Here is a 15,591-nt window from a genome sequence, read left to right on the forward strand (position 1 = left end):
TCGGAGGGGGGAGGAGGGGGGGGGAGGGGGAGAGAAAGAAGGAAAGAAACAACAGGAAAGAAGAAAATATAGGAAGACACACATAGATAGAAAGAGAGAAGAAAGAAGAAGAAGAAGAAGAAGAAGAAGAAGAAGAAGAAGAAGAAGAACAACAACAACAACAACAACAACAACAACAACAACAACAACAACAAGAAAGAGAACTTTTTTCTTTTGATTCCAGATTAACAGGACAATCATTAAGATAGCTAGGTAAGAACATGGTAGAGGGTAGCTCAGTCTGTGTGACGCTGACTTTGCAAGCCAAGGACCTGAGCCCAAAACACATGTGAAAATCTAGTTACAGTTGTCTGCCTGCCTTTAATTCAAACACTGTGACAGTGGAAACAGGTAGCTCCCTGGGGCTCACATGCAGCCAGCCCAGTCTATTTAGTGAGCCCCAGGCCAGTGAGAGAGATCCTGTCTCAAAAAATACAACGTAGACGGCACCTGGAAAATGACGCCTGAACCTGACCTCTGGCCCTGACTTGCGTGCAAACAGACATCAACATGCCTTCCATACACCTGGATAAGGAAGCCATAAATGAGGCAGGCAAGGCCATCCGTAGGTCACCATCTGCAAACCGAAACTTTCAGACTGGAGCGTGCTGTTGCCATGTAGAGTAGAGTAATCCAAGCTCTTGCTGTTTTACAAAAGACCTGGGGCACATCCCATTTGTTCCCCTGCAAATGTGGACCCCTCCCTCCATCTTTGGATGGTTTCTCTCTGCTGCTGAGGACTTTTTGGAAGGTTCCTGTCAGGGCCTCTTGCTTTCATTTCTAATATTCAGCATGATGTTACCGATGACCGTTCCAAGTCTACACAAAGAACCAAAACTCAACTCTGTCTATGGAAGAGAGGTGAGCCAGATCTTTTGGATGAGCATGTGACTGCCTATATATTTTATTACTGTGTTGATAACAGTGCAAACCTGATAATGATGATTTAAAGGAAGCCTCCTTTTTTCCAGATAAGACCCTTCATTCTGCTGCTGCTGCTGGCATCCAGATGTTTTTCCACATGAGTGATATCAGAGGATTTAATGTATACTGCTGCATATACAAGACACAGCATTGGCACTAATCCACTCTGGCAGAAGGTCAAAAGAGAGGGTGAGCTTCTGGCCTGAGCTCAGCTATAGGGAAGCAAATGTTTTAGGGGCTGGTTATATCAGTTCTGGAAACATCTCTCCAACGACACCTGTGTATCTCTGGGTTGGCACAGGTGGAAGGTTAGAGTAACTTGGCTGCAAAGGTGATGAGAGTTTAGTGCCATGTGCTAAAGAAGGCAATATAGTCATAGAAAATAATGACCAGTGACACAAAAAGGTGAAATGGTTGTTGCTTTGAGGAACTTTAGTGTTGGGAAAAAACATTTTAGTTCCTGGGTTTTATATCCAGGTCATCTCTTCGAAACAGAGGCCTGTTGGGCAATAAATGTGTGCTGTGACTGTCCTAAGGACAGGCTTTGATGACATCAAATCATTAAAATAATAAGAGAAGGGCAAAAAAATAATGTTTTCCGGCAGCGGGTGGGCAGAATATGCTGGAAGGTATTTTAATGAAGGGGGGGATCCAAAACAAAGTCTGATCTGCTCCCTGATCTTAAGATTCCAGTGTCAATGCCAAGGGACCAACTTAAAAATATTCTGTGTAATTATTTAGCTAAACTTAACACACCCAAACACAGGGGCCCTGTGCTGGGGCTGTGACGATGCCTGACACATTCAGCCGTTTTCATCGAACTCAATTGAAAATACCCCAGCACCGCTCTGCAGTCTGCATCTTTGGTGTCAAACTCCATTTTCAATCCTTTATGTCAAATTTAAATTCATGGCAACTGCATTCAGATCTTGATAGAAGCCCCAATTTGCCCTGGACCCCAAATCCATTCCACCAGAAATACATGCACATGCAAGAGCGTCCCCACATACACGAGCTGGGCAAGTTCTCATTTAGCCAAGCAGGAGTGAAGGACGCTGAGTGACTACCTGCTTGCTTTACCCTTCGCACACCCTCCGATAAGAGTCTGTTGGGAACAAGGCTACTATTCAATCAGGTTGTCTCCGCTCTGCTGGAGAAGTCATATGAGCACGGGCTCTTGTTTGGACCTTCACATTTGCTGTGGCAGGTTTTTCCTATTGGTGGAGCTAAAACCACTATCAGTTTTTTTTAAGTGAGCTGAACAAATTGGTGGAACTGATGAAAAATGAATAATTTTGGCTCTAAACACACAGATCTGTCCCGTTCACCAAGATGATGAGCCCTTGATTTTTATACAAAGCCAACAGAAAAACCTGTATTGACAACCTACAATCTGATACGGCCGTTCAAAAAGGAAAGAGATCACCCTGTGTGCTATCACTAAGAAAACATTCTGAATGGCCCAGCAATAAGAACTGACCTCACTTATGGAAATCATCTTTGCTTGGGCATCCATACATGCATAAAAGGATGTTGTTTTTAAAAGCTCACTTTCTCTTTAATAATTGTCTGTTTTTCAAAAGCGATCAGCAGGTGCACCTCATTTCAAAAGCCTCTTGTCCTTCATAATACAATATTCATCACGATTACATAGTATGAAATAAAAAGTAGCAAAACAGAAGCGAGGGTAGTTCAATTAAATGCAACATAATCTCTGTTGCAGAAAAAAAAGAAAGAAAAAAAGAAAAGAGAAAAAATAGTGCTGTTGCTAAAATCAGGTTCTGATGAAAGAAAAAAAAGGGAATATATTTCCACATATTTTTAATTATATAGAATTTCCTCAAACATGATTTTTCATAATATATTCCATTAAGTTAACATCATATTTGAAGAAAGAGCATTTTCCGATTTCATTTTAAGCCTGATTTTGAGCAATTACGGTGTCATTGTTCCACGGTAGAAAGGTTGAATTCATTTACTGTGTGGTTATGTTAGTTATGATTGATGTCTCTTCTCCAAATGATAAACCAATCACCCCGATGATGTAATGTCATTTTAAGAGTGCCATAATCACATTTCTCTCAAACTAGAAGCTCTGATGAGTTCTAATAAAGATTTATGGTAGATTAAAGGCCTTCATAATATCAACAATGGATTGCTCATTTGATGAGAGATTTGATTAGATAATTTTTTTTTAAAAAAAAAAGAATATGAGTTTGCTAAATATATCAGGCCTGGCTTTGAAGAAGGGCATGGGCTATCATAAGTAGCAGTCTATCGGTCCATTTTCTGAATGAATCATCCTAATATATTTAGGAGGTCCTCTATAATTTGAGAGGTTGAGAGCATTGGTAGCTTATATTCATGGATAGAGCCAAAGCAGTCTTTTCGGAGAGTATTCTTGACATGCAAATCTCTCTCTTGCTCTTTTTTTAAATTTTTAAAAATTTATTTATTATGCATATAATATTCTGTCTGTGTATGTCTGCAGGCCACAAGAGGGTACCAGACCTCATTACAGATGGTTGTGAGCCACCGTGTGGTTGCCGGGGATTGAACTCAGGACCTTTGGAAGAGCAGGCAATGCTCTTAACTGCTGAGCCATCTCTCTAGCCCCTCTCTCTTGCTCTTAATGAGCGGGTTGATGAACATCACAAGGGGCTGTCTCAGAAGGCAGTGCCGAAGCTTTGGGTTAAGATTAGTTCATTTGTGCCACGGCCTCCCCTTAGGTCAGGGTACTGAATCCTTAGGTAAATCCTGGGCCCTCCTCTGTATTCATTTGTTCAGGTGAACATTCCACCAAGAGATAAATCCAAAATAAGGCCTGGTTATTGTTGTGCTCGAGCCAATTCTATCTAAGACGTAGAGAGTGGGAGGAGTTGAGACACAAAATCCTCAAAAGTAGAGCGGAACCTCGTGTTCCTTCCTCCTGTCCCGTGAACATGAAAACCCAAACAAGTCCTCTGAATTTAGAAGCTGTGTTTATCCCAGCGCCTCGTGATCAGCTTGTTAAATTCAAGGGAAGGGCACCAGTAGAGGGTCATAGAGAGGTCGTACCCCAAACACTTCAGTCTTCACATGATATTCCGTAATCATGTCAAGGGAGCACATTTTAATCACAAAACTATATAAAAAAACGCAAGGAAGGGGAAGTCAGAAGACACTGACAAAAAAAAAAAAGCAAGGGAACTAAGAGGCACATGAATAGGGCATGTGAGGGTGTCCAGGGTCACTTGGCTGTGACCAGAATCAGAGTAATACAAAATCCAATATTCCCATATTCCCGTGTCTCCCCACACTTCACCTTTGAGCCCAGCACGCTCTCACAAGTAGCCATGGGCAAAATCCTCCCACAAAAGGAGGCTCAGAGCCTGTTTGAATCAGTAAAACACCGCCCCCCAACAGCTGTGACCTTCAACAGATGCATCTTAGAACGGCCACACCACAAACATGACGAATGCGTTTCACCTTGATGCCCCCCACAGCACCTTCTCCCCTTCTTTGTGTCAATAGTTGTCACTTTGCGGGAGACTCACGAAGGTCAGGCACAACACAGCACACATTCAGACACCACAGAGTTTCCTTACCACTGCTGGCGGCTTGCTGGGGCCCTGAGCATGCTCTGAGCAGGTATGAATTGGGGGAGAATTCCTCATCAGGGTTGGTGTCCATGATCTGATGGGAGGTGTTGCTGTCTAGCAATGGCATCTGGCAGCTAACTGGTGGAGGATTATGGGAGCTAGGCAGCTGAGCAGATGGGAGGAGGCTAGACGAGGATGTAGGTGGAATGGGACGACCTGGGAAAGAGGACAGAGGGGTCAAAGGTCAGCAATGAGTGTCATGAGAGCATCCTAAGAAAGTCACATTGAAACCAGCTCACAATATATAATATATCTGTCAATGAGGCGCTCCAGATGAGCTTTTCAATGGTTTTGATGTTTCTTCAACATCCCAAATACATACCACTGGTAGTATGATACTTGATCCTTTATTAATATAATTCAGAGAAGGGCATCCATTTGAACAAAATCAGTCTAGAAAAGTCTAGTTCTTTCTATCTAAGCCTTCCTCATCTCTCCCTAAACTATCTCCTTGCTGGTCTCCCAATAACTGTTCTTGCGAAATTGCCCACCAACTTTGGCACAATTCCATCTCTTTCCCACAGAAGTTAAGATGGCATTTCATAGGTAGAAATCAGGCCCTATCTTTGCACCCTCTAATGACTTTCCATTGTATGGGGAAAGAAATCTGAACTCTTTACGATGCTATGCACGCTCTGCCTTCTCTGGATGGTAGCTATTCGCCTACTTCCCTTACCCAGAGGGCACCCTTCCTCTTCTCCACCTGGCTCTTCACTCTCCACTCAATTGAGAATTCTTATTTCTCTTGCTTGAACATGCCAAGTCACCCCACCTTTACATAGATTTGCATTCCCACCTTAGTGGACACCCCCCACACACACACTGCTTCTACCCCCTGGCCAATATTCTCCAGACTTCGGCTTCTCTCCAGTAAAGCTCTCTGTGTAAATCCTTTAGCTTAGAGCAGAATGTGAAAACAGGCCCATGTTTTCATGCCAGTGAGTTGGTCAGTCATTGTATCACATGGTTTATTTGAACGTCATGGCAGATTCCTATGCGGCAAAGCATGGCTGCTCCGTGCCAGAAGGAACAGCAGTCATGCCAGTAACATGGGCAGTAACCTGGAACTGCCCTTGGGTAGAGAGGGTCCCTTTCACACGGACGACTGGTGGATCCTCTTTCTCCGTGGTGTTGCCTCCTGACATCGGCTTCTGAGCAATGACAGCTATTATGTGTTCATCACCAACTGTATCCTTGTATGTAGGGTCATCAGAATTGGTGACTGGCTGGTTTGTTCCTAAGCAAACTAACGGAAATGAGCAAGGAGGAGCGGCCCATGAAACTGGGGTGTGGAGAGAAGGGTAGGATGTTTGGAAAACAAATGAGATTCAGACAAACAGTTCAATCCCGGAAAGTGTCTATGCCTGAAGAATTGCGCTTTCCCGAAGAACTGGGTACATAGAGGTATTTTCAAACATTCAGGTAGATACCAACACTTGCCGTTACTTTCACAACTGCATTTTCTGAATTTATATAAAATATACTACATGTTGACCTAGATGGATGATTTGGGTTCAACAAGGGCATGTGTGTTGCTGAATCCTAAGGAACCCCCGCCATAGAGACCGCCTCTGAGGGGTGAGGAACCAGCAGGGTTCAGGTGATAGAAAGCAGGGCAGTGGTGTGCACTAGCATAGGATACTACAGGGGCGGAGGAAGGGGATGCTTGGTAGCAGTCAGGGTAGACAAGAAAAGAAAGATCCCTGAAAGAATGGAAGCTTAAGTAAGTCTCTGAAGAAAATGCTCTCTGGCAGGAGAGAACACAATGAACAGTAGCAATGAGGACTTATACCACTGTTAGCACGCCACCCTTTGCAGGGACAGAAATGACGCCCTTTGGAGGGACCAAAGTGACACAAAGCTGACGAGATTAAGATACTTTTAAAGTTTAAATGACTTTTAGGTTTTCAATTTATATATCTCTAAGAATGTTCTTACAAGTATGTACATGTTCCCATGGAAGCCAGATGAGGGTGGATACGAGCTGACCAATGTAGGTGCTGGGAACCAAACTTGGGTTCTCTGGAAGAGCTGCTCCCAGCCACCAAGGCATCTCTTCAGTCCTAAAGCCTAAATCATAAGCTTCTTGGCCAGATAATTGAAATGATGACAAATCATCCCTGAGAAGTCCATGGGCAAATGGAGTTTGATTTGAAACATGCAATACATTCGCAGGTGTTAGGGAATAATATAAGAGATGACATTTTTTATTTTCAGTTGCTTTGGACTGGGTGCCATGGAGTTTTATCAGAATCAATGTGAGCATGTAGTCAATAATTCTCTCGTAGATCTCTCTTTAAACAATAAAACTCTAGCTACCACCATTGTAGCTAGTACTGCTTATTGCACGGTAGCTCTCTCCCTTCGCTGCACTGGTCTGTTTTCTCGCATCATCTCTCTTAGTCTCCAAAACAACCTCGTTAGGTTGGGATGACCATGTATTCCCATCACATGTGACAATAGAAAACTCTCATTTTATAGACAAGGAAACGGAAACAAAGAAGAGAAGTTCAACTGTCAGCAAGATGTCAAGGGCAGGGTTTAAATTTAGGCTTGTCTTTCTCAAATCCACCCTGCACCTATACACAATGCTTGCCCAAATAGCGTGGTAATATGGGAATGAAAATAATAGCCATAATAATATAGGAAATTTGTACAAGAGAGATACTTGCAAGGTGCCTCCCCCAATCCCAGGGCTTCTTCCAGATAGGAGCAGGGCACATCTTTGAACAGCCACACATAGCAACTATCATGGGTCAGAGTTCAAAGTTTTCATTGTTGTTTTGTTTTGATGTTTGTAGCGACGTTACCCTCCACCCTTCTTCAAGGCTTCTGACTGCAGATGGGTCCTGCCCAGGTCCTGTGGCATCAGTGCTGATGTCTACTTAGCAGTAAGGCTTTAAAGTGTGTGCTACTGAGGCATGTCTGAAACCGAATGTTGAAGAACAAGGATGGCTGGAAGCCAATTTCTTTTTTTTTTTTTTTTTTTAAATTCCTTTGAGTGACTGAGGTGGAACTAAGGTTCAAGTGCAATTTTTCCAGGAGCCTGATAGGATAGTTGCCGTGAAATCATTCTTTACACGACCTTCTGGGAATTTTGTTCTGTGTGAATTCATTTCACAAAGTGCAGACACCAGAACTTTTTAACATCCGCAAATACTGACAAGGGAAGAAGAGTCACAACACGGTGGAAGCCCTGGGGTTGCTTTGTGCGCTGTGACTCTGCATCATAACATCGTGGGACTCTTGGTAGCTCCCCACACTTCTAAATTCCTCCATTTTGATTTGGTTGTTTCTTTCATTCTGCATGCTGGTACCTGCCACTACTTGGAAAATTTCTGAGTCCCTAGATCTGCCCCAACCCAAACAGTGTGCTGTTCTCTATTTGTTAGGTCGTTTGCTACTTTCGTCGGCTTAGGCTACATTTGCCCCTGACTATTTCCAACTGACAGAGACCATCTGTGTAGATACAAGCAGGTTCCAAAGTACAGGGGGGAAAGCTGGAACTTAGCTGGCTCCCTTTGTGGACTCTGTTTTCTTACAAAAAAACCTTAGTGTGGGCAGGCAGCTAACCAGGTGACATGTTCTAGCTTGGTTCCCAGGTTACGGATGTCAGAAACTCCTCATTCCCAGTGGGTTCCTCAGCTTCTTTGTGAATGAGTATGAATTCCTCAGCAAATGGACAGGAAGCCATATTTCTGATTGGTTACAAAGCAAAGAGGTACATGCAAAGGCAGCAATATGTCATTTATTAAACTCCTATGGTCTTGCACACATGTGAATGTGTATGCGCATGGGTTTTCCAAGATCCCCCATGTAAATCAAACTCTGATTAACTGCACGATTGGATCCTCCATGACCTTAAGCAAAGGGACTAATTCAGTTTGCTAATATATCTGTCTTCAGACAAGTAAGATTTTGTTATAAAAACTCTGTTATAGCTAGACCTGAAGCCAGACAAAGCAATTCTGTGCAATGTCTGATAGACGGATTATGGCTGCTGAAATGCCATGTGGAGAAGGATTCTGGTTGCACTTGCTTCCAGTGGGAGGTAGTGACATCATCCATTAGAAAATGCATAGCCTTGGACGAGGAGAGGCAACAGATGTCCAGGGTTGATTTGCTATCCGTGCTCCAGGTTCTCACTCATCACCCACTGCAGTCGTCCTGAAAGCTTCAACACACACCGTCTGTGGTGGGAAATCTGACTCCAACTCCCATCATGTCCATCGCAGTGCCATTTTGCTGCGCACACAGATTCAGGCCCCATCTTCGAGACTTCATCCAACAAGTTCAAAAGGCTACCATTTCTGTTCCTCCTCCCCAAATGATAAATAGTAACAGCGAAATTGATGCTCTACCCGGCCATTTGAAATATCTTCCCTAATTGATGACAGAGGGTGTGCTGGAGAACAATGGCCCCAAATTCACTTGAAACAACTGGCTCTTTTTCATTGGAAAGATTGATAGGGAGCTGATATTAAAGTGTTCTGTGTAGGCAATACATAATTGATTTATGCAGTGACGGGGTGTCAGGATATTTGGTGGAGCAGAGAGATACACTTAAGACATGACAAAATAAAAAAGCGGCACCAGGAACAAAGGAATACAAAGATAAATCTGATCAGTGCTCTGATAGCTACTTGTCATGTTGCTGTGACAAAATACCTAGCCAAAGCCACCGATGGAAGGAAGGCTTCCTTTGCTCTCTTAGTTCAAATGAGAACAGGAGGAGCTTGAGACAGCAGGTCACGTTGTATCTACGGTCAGGAGGCAAAGACCAAGGTGTACACAGATTCTGGACCCCACTATTCATACTGGGTAGGTTTTCCCGTCTCAAATGACCTAGGTAATCCCCCCAAAGCACACCCAGATGGACACTTGTCTCTAAGATGATTCTAGAGCTCCTTGGGTTGACAATGGCATTAACTTCCACACTCCTCACCAATTCCACATAGTATGAGATCTTGCTTTATGCTGAGCATGGAACTAAATAATTTCACACACGCTCTCTCCTTCAACACCCACAAAACTTTCAAGAACTAATTACACTCTAATTTCTCTCCCATTTATAGGTAGGAGAAGCTGAGATCAAATCTTGCCCCATTAGCAGCTGGGGAGCTACAGTTTGAACCCCAGTCTTCAAACCTTAGCCTTACGTGGTTCATTCTACTAGTACCTACACAAGTATTGCTTACTGGTGGCCAAAAAGTGCACCTTGGTGCTCTTCTGGCATGCACCACAGAATTCAACCCCAAGGAGGTAGCTAACCATAGGCAGAAACCCGAAAATCCCCTATGGTGCCATAACCTTAAGGACTTCATAAAATAGTGTCCATTGTTGAGTTCAAGAAAAACAGCGGACCAGAGCATTTAAACAACTTTCCTTAACGATGGTTTGCAATCCCTGCCAACCCATTTAGCTATTTCACCAAGCCATATTCTGGGAGAGTATGAGGCTTGAATGGCTGTAGGTGTCTTTCTACCAAGGGGAAGAGAGGATCTTGTCTGTGAATGAAGTCAATGGAAGATGAGAAGGGAAGTGGGAAGCTGAAGAAAACTTACTGATTAATGTTAGTAGAATAGCAGGATTCAGCCAAACCCAAAGCACCCCAGCCTCCTCCAAACTTTTCAAAATGTGAATCAATTTATTCCCCATGCCAACCTTTTATGTTCCTCTTTTAACCCAACTTTGAGTCTGTTGTTGACACTTTGGTGGGAAATCAGCCTTCCTCAAACTGATCATCAAGCCCAAGTGGGAAAAATGACATGGCCAACACCACAAAGTCATTTAGCGGAACTAGAAACAGATTCCAGGCATTCTGCCCCCAGAAAAAGAATTTGCATGGTCTTTAGGCTGAGTCCCTTCCTGTTAAATAACAGGAGATGGAACATGGGATCCCAGAGAAAGTATTTCTTGTGGGAAGTAACTAATGTGCTTATAAGAACATTGCAGGTGCGTGGAGTGGGGCGGGGAGGCAGCAGATGGCTGTCCACGTCTTCCCAATCCAGCGCGCAGATAGCAAGTTTTCTGGGCTCAGTACTGCAAGAAACTCAACCTCAATGCATCGATACATAGCTACCGTGCCTGGGGGTACTGAATTTCTTGCCTCGGCCTACCCAGAGCACAAATGCTTTCTAAGAACACAACCACCTCCACACCCGAAAGAAATTCTAATCATAACTGCAGATTGCAAAAGTGATATTTGATAAGTGCAGCATCTCAAAATTAAAATATAGATTTCATAGTATATATTTTAGCTTTATATAAATTTATCTTCCTGATTACAAATATTTTCTTTCAATCTCCTGCTAGATTACTTCATCTCCATGAGAGGATTGTTGCTGCTGCACAAGGGTAATTTGATAGTAATGTCTGCAGGTGTTTGGTTATACCAGTAGTGGCAGGGAACGGAGGCTTTTAGTGTTGAGTAGGCAGAGGTCGGGGAGGCTGCTAACCATCTTACAAGTCCCAGGACAGTCCCTCATAAGGAAGAATGGCCCATTCTCACATGCAATGGTGGGCTGAGAAACTCCGAAGTCAAATGTGTAGTGGCTTGGGAACAGAATACACAATGTGGTTCATGTCAGTATTACATCAACTCAGTTTTTTTTTTTTTTTTTTTTTTGACCGATAAAAACTGGGCAGATCCATGGGGTGTGACTCAGGGGTATAGAACCTGTCTAACATGCACAAGTCCTAGTGTTTGAGTCCCCAAACCAAAAAAGCGGTTGATATGTATTAGGAGTGAAATGTGTGATTCCCTTACCCACATGTAGACATCAAACATGTAAATTTATATTATCGGTGGGAATCAAATATGGGGACTTATGCATGTTTGAGAGAGGTGAAATTTGCTTGCAGTGAGTGTAATCAGTTATTGAGAGGCATAGACCTTCCTGGGAGCTTGGAGAGCCCTGCATGCCATGAAAGGGTTGAGAGCTTCTACTATGGCAGGAGACTCAATGCTAGAACACAGTTCTGGGTTATGCGCCCTCACCCAAGGGATTTGCATTCTGGCCTCTTAGGTCTTCTCAGTGCGGTAGTCAATGGACTAACTGGGTTCGCTCTATTCTCTATTGTGCCGTGGAAGATTTTGATTGTTTTTCTAGTGCGAGACCTAATTGCCTGCTTCACTCCCACTTCAGTGAAGCAGAGCCCAGTTAAGCATTGTCTTGAAAACAAATTATTTTCCAAAGACGCTGCTGGCAGAACCCTGGCTATTGCACCCAAGCTCTTGTACTTAACTTATTGGAAAGGTGGCAAGCCACTGGAGCAGCCCCAGTCTGATGCAGGAGCACCAGCAGGAACTGCCTTCGCAGCTTGGGACTGTGTATACGTGGGTGTTGCCACTACATCTCACCAGGATGTGTGTTTACACAGCACACTTCCCAAGCAGCTCTGCACGTTAGGAGGTGTCAAATTCAGATCAGGTTATAGAGATGGAGGTTAGAGTTCACTTGTGAAATATTTTCTGTAATTCCTTATGCCGTGTCTTTCATATTCATGAGGCAAAATGGAATGACTCAGCGTAGCTTGCTCGTGTGAGGATACGGATCTTTCTTATTGACAGGGACAATACTTTTTATTAACATGTTGTGGAACTTCAAATGCTTTCTTTTAAATGAATTTTTGGAGATTTTTGGAGATGTGTGTGTGTGTGTGTGTGTGTGTGTGTGTGTGTGTGTGCGTGTGTGTGTGCCAAGTGTATAGCCCATAGGTGCCCTGCAGGCCAGAAGGCTTCACTCTCCTGATACTATAGTCACAGGCTGTTCTGAGTTGCCTCATGAGCATGCTGGGATCTGAACTGAGATGTTCTGCTAAGAGAACCAAGTGTTCCTAACTGTGGAATCCTCTTTCTAGTTCCTCAAACACATTCTGCCTAGAAAATCTATTTGCCCCTTCATTAGTATCTCGATGATTTGGCAGAATTATCGTTTGTTGAAATGGAGTACTGCTTGGCATAATGCTCTGTGGGGGTGGGCACACTCCTTGTCTACGTATGCCCACTGAACATGTCAGATGAGTCCAGCCTAACTAGGAGCCAAACTCTCATTGTGTAGATTTATAACAGATTTCTATTTAAGTAGTATGGGGGGCCAGTGATTACCATACTGAAGAGCACAGTCTAGGCAGCATGCCATAGATTGGATCTTAAATGTCCTCCAAAGGGCCATGTTGCAAACATTGGTCATGGGTGTGATGCTATTGAGAGAGACTAGCTTACTTCAAGAGTGGGGCCTAGTGAGAAGCTTTTGAGTCGCTGGGGGTGTCCCTGTGTAGGATACTGTGGTGAGGCACTCTGATCTGTCCCCATGAGAGGTTGGCTCCATCATGGGCTCTAACCATGCAGTGTGGTCTCAGCATAGGCTCAGATAAGATAGGGCACTCACGGATAGACAGAAACCTTCCAAATTATAAGACAAAGTGAACATTTTCTCTTTATAAACTGATCATTCAAGGTGTTTGTTATAGTATCCGAAAAAACATCTAACACATATACTTCAAGATGTCTAGTCTCTGTTGTCTCTCCCTTCTGTCTCTCTTCTATACAAAACCCAACATACTTCTGGATGCACAAACTTTTTCAAGTCACACATCTTAATTTTCACAAGGCTGCCCACTAGATACACAACACTGTTCTAATTCATACTTACATTAATTAATTAATTTCATATAGGTGTATGGGGGCATATGTCATGTCATGCATGTAGAAGTTGTATGTGGAAGTCAGAGGATAACCTTTAAGAATTGGCTCTTCACAAATGCAAGCATAAACAGCAGAATACAAGAGGTGGAAAAGAGAATCTGAAGCATTGAAGATACAATAGAGGAAATAGACTCATCAGTCAAAGAAAACATTAAATCTAACAAAAGCTTAACATAAAATTTCCAGAAAATATGGGACACCATGAAAACACCAAACTGAAGAATAATAGGGATAGAAAAAGGAGATGTCCAACTCAAAAGCACAGAAAATATATTCAACAAAATCATAGAAGAAAACTTTCCCCACCTAAAGAAAGATGCCTATGAAGATTCAAGAAGCTTACAGAAAACCAAATAGACTGGATCAAAAAAAAGTCCCCTTGACACTTAATAATTAAAACACTAAACATAAAGAAAGAATATTAAGAGCTGCAAAGGTAGAAGGTCAAGTAACATTTAGAGGCAGACCTATCATAATTATACCTGTCTTCTCAATGGAGACAATGAAAGCCAGAAGGCCCTAGTCAAGTGTTATGCAGACACTAAGAGACCACAGATGCCAACCCAGACTACTATACCCAGAAAAACCTTCCAATTATCATAGACGAACAAAGCAAGATATTCCATGAAAAAAACCAGATTTAACCAATAGGTAGCCACAAATCCAGCCCTACACAAAGTACTAGAAGGAAAACTCCAACCCAAGGAGGTTAGCTTAATACACAAAAACACAAATAGTAGAAAAATCTCACAGCAGCAAATTCCAAATAAGGGAAACACACACACAGTAACATCACCAGCAATGAAAACTAAAATAAGAGGAACTAGCAATCAATGGTCATTAATATCCCTTAATATGAATGGACTCAACTCACCTATAAAAAGACACAGGCTAATGGATTAGATACTAAAACAGAATTCATCCTTTTGCTGCATACAAGACACATACCTCAACCTCAAAGACAGATATCACCTCAGAATAAAGGTCAAACAGACCTAAGAAACAAGCTGGTGTGGCTATCCTAATATCTAACAAAATAGACTTCAAACTAAAATCAATCAAAAGAGAGAAAGAAGGACATTTCATATTAGTCACAGGAAAAAGCCATCAATACTGAGCATCTATGCTCCAGATACAAGGGTACCCTTATCTGTAAAAGAAACACTACTAAAGCTTAAATCACACATTAAACCTCACACACTATGTGTGGGAGACTTCAACACTCCACTCTCACCACTGGACTAGTCTGTCAGACAGAAATAAGGGAACTAACAGATGTTATTACTCAAATGAATTTACAAAACACTCCGTCAAACATAAAAGAATATACCTTCTTCTCAGCACCTCATGGAACCTTCTCAAAAATTGACCACATACTAGGCAAAAAAAAAACCTCAACAGACACAAAAATTGAAATAATCTGATTTAACTTATAGTATTACTATGGCTTAAAATTAAAACTCAACAGCAACATTAATTTCAGAAAGGCCACAAGCACATCAAAATTAAACAATACTCACCTGAATCACCAATGGGTCAAGGAAGAAATAAAGGAAGATATTAAAGACTTTCTAAAATTCAACGAAAATGACCACACAACATACCCAAATATATAGGACACAATGAAAGCAGTGTTAAGATGAAAGTTCATAGCACTAAATGCCTACATAAAGAAGCTGGAAAAAATCCCACACTAGTCAGTTAATAGAACACCTGAAAACTCTAGAACAAAAAGAAGCAAACACACCCAAGAGCTGAAATCAACAAAATAGAAATAAAGAAAAGAATACAAAGATTCAATGAAACAAAGAGTTGGTTCTTCCATAAAATCAACAAAATAGACTAATCTTTATCCAAACTAACCAAAAGGCAGAGGGAAAATATCTAGATTAACAAAATCAGAAACAAAAATGGGGACATAGCAACAGATATGGAAGAAATCCAAAGAATCATCAGGTCATACTTTGAAAACCTGTACTACACAAAATTGGAAAACTTAAAAGAAATGGACAACTTTCTGAATGAAAGTTACCATAATTAAATCAAGACCAGATAAGCAAAAACTAAATAGACCCATAATTGCTAAAGAAGTAGAAATGGTCATCAAAAGTCTCCTAACTAAAAAAAAAAAAAAAAAAAAAAAATAGTTTCAGAGCAGAATTCTACAATATTTTTAAAGAAGAACTAATACCAATACTCCTCAAATTGTTCCACATAATAGAAACAGAAGGAACATTGCCAAACTCTTTTTATGAGGCTACAATTACCATGATACAC

The 15,591-nt window shown here is 42.0% G+C and overlaps 1 protein-coding gene across 11 annotated transcripts in view; it reads right to left on the minus strand.

Annotated features, from left to right (window-relative positions):
* Positions 1-15,591, minus strand: part of Tenm2 (teneurin transmembrane protein 2) — a 1,251,952-nt gene that overhangs the window by 372,747 nt on the left and 863,614 nt on the right. For 9 of the 11 annotated variants that reach the window (XM_026780485.1, XM_026780490.1, XM_026780489.1 and 6 more), the window contains one exon: positions 4,551-4,760. The exons of the other annotated variants lie outside the window; for them this stretch is intronic. In XM_026780485.1, coding sequence (XP_026636286.1) covers positions 4,551-4,760 — 210 coding nt within the window. The remainder of the gene's footprint in view (positions 1-4,550; positions 4,761-15,591) is intronic. 11 annotated transcript variants of the gene reach the window in all.

Source organism: Microtus ochrogaster, chromosome 7, assembly GCF_000317375.1.
Source record: "Microtus ochrogaster isolate Prairie Vole_2 chromosome 7, MicOch1.0, whole genome shotgun sequence".
Taxonomy (NCBI): Eukaryota; Metazoa; Chordata; class Mammalia; order Rodentia; family Cricetidae; genus Microtus; species Microtus ochrogaster.